The sequence below is a fragment of the Saccostrea cucullata genome, unplaced genomic scaffold, assembly GCF_032062105.1.
Source record: "Saccostrea cucullata isolate Sc308-1 unplaced genomic scaffold, CSIRO_AGI_Scuc_v1 ctg634, whole genome shotgun sequence".
NCBI lineage: Eukaryota > Metazoa > Mollusca > Bivalvia > Ostreida > Ostreidae > Saccostrea > Saccostrea cuccullata.
In genome coordinates this window covers 123,901-130,008 of record NW_026932503.1, presented here as the reverse complement: position 1 = coordinate 130,008, position 6,108 = coordinate 123,901, and the positions used below count along the sequence as shown (strand labels likewise).

General features: G+C 33.1%; 1 protein-coding gene across 1 annotated transcript; it reads right to left on the bottom strand.

The window, feature by feature from the left end:
• Positions 1–729: 729 nt before the first annotated feature.
• On the bottom strand, positions 730–3,287 carry LOC134235286 (uncharacterized). Its single transcript, XM_062717408.1, has 3 exons — positions 3,250–3,287; positions 1,507–1,724; positions 730–1,121 (listed from the first exon to the last, which is right to left on the bottom strand). Exons 1-3 carry the CDS (start codon positions 3,285–3,287, stop codon positions 730–732), a joined length of 648 nt encoding a protein of 215 aa, XP_062573392.1.
• Between the last annotated feature and the right edge of the window lie 2,821 nt (positions 3,288–6,108).

Here is a 6,108-nt window from a genome sequence, read left to right as displayed (position 1 = left end):
TTCAGATAAAAAAGACCCGAAAATCAGGTCAACATATATTCAGATAAAAAAAACCCCTAAAAAATCAGGTCGACTTATATTCAGATAAAAAGACTCAAAAATCAGGTCAACAGATATCAACATCAAGAACTTAATAAGTAAGATCTGTAAAATCACATATTTTCGTTGGATCAAATTTTCAAGGTTTGTAAAAGAAATTTTGATATGTGAAGATTTGATTTCACAGAACTTAAAATTACTGTGAAATCACTTATTTTCATGATGGTTTGATTTTCGTTGTGTTCAATGTATGGAGAGACCCATGAATTTATGGCCACATATCGAAATGTAAAATTTAAAATGTATTACTTCTCCAACAACGAAATCAAATCCCCACAAATACAAGTGTACAAGGTAGTAAAATACTGCATTTTTTGTTTTGGACAAAGATTTCAAAAAATAAGAAATAAACGGAATCATATTAATCAAGGTATAGAAGACTATATACATGTGCAGTTGCAAATTACATCGAAATTCTAGGCATCAAGAAGATGGAGCACTTCAAAACATGAGGAAGACCTTTATGCATGTATGATGATTTTTAATCTCTATTTGAAGGGGGAAAATAATAATAAACCTCTTTCTAAGAATAAAAACTCTTCGCTTCATTTTTGTTTTTATGAATAATCAAAACTAGTTCAATATACAGAGAATTAAAATGTATACATGTAGCAATTTCTTAAGTTTTAACTATTGGGTAAACAATCTATTTTCAATTATTAACAAATTTGTTCCAAATCTTTTTAGTTCAATGACAAGAAACGGAAAATCCAAAGCAAATATTCCTCCAAGGAAGAGAATAATAATGATTACTCCGATGGAACCGAAAGTTTTGGCGGAAGGTCGTGAATCGTCTGCTGATGTTTTTCTACGGATGGTCGAAGACAGTGAGGATTTTTCTACCTCTAACTCCTTCTTAATTTCTGCGATTTTCGCGTTCACTTCTTCTGGGGAGCTGATGGTAGGCGTATGTTGTACAACTGGGCACGTACACGATTGTAGTGTGGAGGAGATAGTATCTGTTGTCATGGCAGCAATGGCGGAGGTTATCGCTTTCTCCGTCGTCATAGCAACAGAAGGGGCTGAAAAAAAATAAACTAGAGAATTTTAGAAATTTAATTTTTCTTATTTGGAGGAAAATGTTTTTTTTTTTTTAATAAAGAAAGGTAAAGATCACAAATAGTGATAGATCTCATAAAAATTTCAAACAATACAAGTTTGTAAACAGGGCATAAATAGAAACCCCTGATAAATAACAGAGGTGGGATCAGGTGCCCAGGAGGAGAAAGCATCCCCTGTTGACCGGTCACACCCGCCTTGGGTCCTATTTATAGATCGGGTAGACAGAGCGTCCACAGTCAATTTCAGTGAAAGAAATAAAAAACAAAGGCCTGGCCATTGGTATGAAAATAGTAACGTAAAGTATGACCCACTACTAGTAATTTAATTGTCTTATTCAAAACATACCTTGATTTGGGATGGTACTACATAGAAAATAACGGGGAACATCACATTTCCCTGGATACCAATAGCCCAGATATAGATAAACACAGTGCCAGTCTGCATGGTTGAGATTTTTGGCGTAGAAATGTTCATATGTTTGGATTTGTCCAGAAAGCCGTCTGAGTCTGTAGTTCGATGTTGTGTCCACGTCATAACCAATGTAGACTTCATCAGAACTTCGCCTGCATGCAAAGAAATATAAGACATATTTACTATGAAGAAATCGTTGCTAAATTGCAAAAATCATCTTTCATTAAAATCGTAGAATTTTTTCACTTTTAAATTTTCAAATTCTACGTTGTTAATGGGAAGGGAACATAAGGGCAATTGATTACCATTTTTGAATCTTTTTATAAAGTTCATTTTTGATGTGTTAAAGGGGAGTTGAGAGATGAAACTACCCTTTTAAGAGAAATTGATATTTTGATATTTGTTCTTTTATTGATCTTTACTTTAACTGTAGAAGTATGCCTCTCTCTCTCTCTCTCTCTCTCTCTCTCTCTCTCTCTCTTAAATATCCTCGGATTTGTGGAAAGTGGGGGGGGGGGGGGGGGGGGGGGGCAAAATGTCAAAATATTACATGCAATATCTCCTAAAAAAAGAATGCTCTACCAAGCTACTAAAATAAAACTAGAGATACTGTGAGCAATAAGCTCACTAAAAGTAATGATAACCCCCGCCTCCGTATCTACAGCAAAATTACTTTGTAAACATCAATGATTTTACATAAAATCACTCTAGAGTTAAAATTCAAAGGGAGCTGGAGTTCCTTATTGAAAGAAATAATTAAGTCTTCGGAGACCGTCTTCCAACAAATTGTTAAGATTCTAATGGACAATAATTGCACTCCTTTATTAGCCGACCCGTTTTTTTTTTCTATGAATCAGAATGTATTAAAAAACGTCTATATGAGAGTAAGAAAACATTTGCTGTGGCCTTTGATTACTTGACATTCAGATTTATCAATTGACAACTGTTACTTCCATAATATATCCCAGTAAACTTAAAGCCTGTGATGATAAGGGTCAACTAATAACTATTGTTTGACAAACAAGATAACTTAGGTTTTTCGCCGTCAACTCTCTTTCTTCGTTTAGTAATACATGCATTCCACTATCACCTGCATAGGGTGTTTACATTTCCTAACTTAGATACTCAAGGACGTTTTCTAGACAATTAACTTTAAATCAAGGCAAGCTACTACAAATAAATTGATACACCCGGATGTCAAAAAATTACTTTGTTAACATGCATCCTGTTTAAAAACATACATGTAACCTATGGCTGAGTCATAGTTTGGCACTCTTTCATACCAGTTGTTATGCCTTTTTATTTTTAATAAAAAAAAAGAAGACTTCACTACGAAATGTCCGTCTATCTCATCAATACACAGGACTCAAGGTGGGCGTGTCTTGTCAACAAGTGAAGCTTACTCCTCCTAGAACCATGATGTCACTTTTTTTGTTTCAGTGAATCAATAGAACTTACTGTTTAAATATTTTTTTTTTAAATCGATCACTGTCCGTTATCTTCAACCTTTGCATTGACAATGGCCTTTGATATCCTGCAATCAATGTTCAATAAATAAAAATACAATGAAGTGAAACAACACTGTGAAAATTCCTCATTAGATCTCTCTCTCTCTCTCTCTCTAAGCAGGTCAACTAATAACTATTGTTTGACCCCAAATCAAATAAAATGAATTACCTTGCGGTGTCTAGGAGGGTGTTCACAATGTTTTGCATTGCGGTGTAGGTCATACATGGACATTCCACCATCCGAACACGTTGCTTGGGCCAGAGGTGATCCTTTTCTGAGACGCTTACCCAAAAGCACACACTACCGTAGCCAATGTCATTGTACAAATGATTTTAAATTCCATTGCAGGGGGCCGTAAGCAATCTGAAAAAAAAATTTAAATTGTTTAAAAAAAACCAACAAAACAAGTATCTCTTAAAAAATTTTCACTTTAAAGTTAACATGCATCCTGTTAAAATATACATGTAAAACATTTTAAGTTGATTCTTCTCTGGTTTCTGACTAGATGAAACATTCAAAGTACATTTGCTTATATGCCTTTTATATTTATTTAAAAAAAAAAGCCTTCATATTTTTCTTTCTCATCACAATTGTCAACTTTAAATAGATCAAGGTAAACTGCGTTTGAAAACTAAGTGAAGCTTATTCCTCCTAGAAGCATGATGCCAATATCTTCTGTTTCTGCCTCTAAAACTAGAATAGACAATTTAATTATTTTTTTACACAATCAGAGACTTCCGTTCTCTTCATTTTCAAATGTAATGTTTTTTAATACTGCAATCAATGTTCAATATATCAAAAATACATGAAGTGAAACAAACTAAAACTATGAAAATTCCAAAGTACAGAGTCTCTCTCTCTCCATCTCTCTCTCTCTCTCTCTCTCTCTCTCTCTCTCTCTCTCTCTCTCTCTCTCTCTCTCTCTCTCTCTCTCTCCGAAAAAGTTAAATATAGGAAGCATATGAAAATAACTAATATATCAAAAAAAAAATTACCCTGCGGTGAAAAACAGAGAAAATTTCACAATGTTTTGCAATATCCGGTTTAGTTAAATTATTCATGTAAATTTAATAATAACATGCTATAGGGCCAGATATAGCGAGATCCTTTTTATGCAAAAAGAACAATCTTTAAACTTTTGAACACACTAGAAGTAGCCATCACATGATTGGCAACAGTATTTTTTCATTCATAATGTCAGGAAAAGGATAATGACCTTGAAAAAGATTTTGATTTATATAAAAAACAACAAATCTAATCTCATTGAATCATCACTTAGATTTTCACTTCTTGTTTAAAATATTAATTTTTATGATATAAAACATCTTAAGCATAATCCTAAAACGTCAAATTCATGTTTATGTAAAGCCCGTTCACTTCTCTGAAGAGAATAGTTTTTCTTCATCGAGTGATTCATTGAGGGGCAATATGAAAACCATCTATTCTTCTGTTTTTCAAAATAGAATAAGATGGTATAAAGACTATGTCCTGATCACAGTTGAAAATTATCTCTGCATTAAAGGTTTATTATTTGTAGTGTAGAGGAACTTGGGTTTAATTCTAAAAGCGATAATCAAAATTTTGCCCATACCTCCCTTCCTATAAGAAGGAAATTCTTAAAAACCACACCTATACAGGATTCCCAATTCATACCGCTTTCTTTACTCTTTATACTTAAATATTACCAGCAGTGAAGGAGAAACTTCAAGTGTTCTTTACAACAATATATTCGAAAAGTGGTGTTCATCAGATTTGGATAATTACAAACTCCAAGGAACTTTGGAATCTCAAAACATTACCAATATCAATACCACCATATTATACGACTTTTCCCCAAGTTAAATTAAAGTCCAGACTTTTTGACATCATAAATAGCTGCTTTTTCTTTCAATGAAATCTCGAGATTCTGATAAACAAATTTATATAGTTTTCGGAGATTATTTCTTCCAACATTCTGTCGAGATTTCCAACTGAGCTCCGTTATATAAGCATACCTATAATTAAGAAACTACTACAAGATTGAAAGACTTATAAGAAATCTATCTCTGGTGGAAACTTTGCAGTCTTAGTTTTAGTAAAAGTTTTTTTTTTGATTTATTAAAATGATTATCTGCTGGCTGCATGTATTATATATTGTTCAATTCCTAACGGATTCTAGACCCCAGAGATGGAAAAGTTAGTCAGATATGTAATTTACCATTGTGAAAACACAATGTTGGATTTTTGTTATTTCCCGATCATGACAAGGACCTGTAGCACACGGTGGGTGTGACCGGTCTGCGGGGGATGTTCACTCCTCCGTGGCACCTGATCCCACATCTGATGTATTAGAGGTCCGTGTTTCTTCTGCTCCTGATTTGCATTGTTTAGATACAATTTTGAGCTTGAATATTGCTCGTTATCTGCAAATATCTCACTTAAGGTACATTGATACTCTGATAAGAGAGATAACTCTTAATGACACAAATGTCTATCATTCTTTATAAATTTTTCAAGTGGAAGTGCCTTTTTGTTAAAATTTGCCCCGCAAGCCATGATAAAATTGTCTGCATTTTATCATGTTTATTTAGCATATACTTTTCTTTTGGAAAATCATAAAAGTTAAAGAAACATTTTATATGAGTAAGCAGAGGGTTTATGAACCTTAAGAATTGTCTCGGAAGAATCTCTTAATATTGGAGTTGAAATTCCATTATCAAATTACTGATACTTACTTTGAAAAGCACAAAATAAAATACATATCCATATAATTAACAATGAATCTACTTTTCTTTTCATCATATCTAGCTTGGGTATATAGCAACAAACTGTATAGATATATGAGACTAAAAAGTAGATATGTAGAACATACATGTATATATTTGATTTAATGGAATCAAACAGGATATAATTGTTTAACTTTTATCCATACTCAAACAATGGTCACTCAATCCTCGACTTTGTGGGAGAGAGAAAAAAGAGCCGATGTCCATCTAGATCTCCTACACAAATTGAAATTGACGATTTTAATAAATTACTTGCAACAGG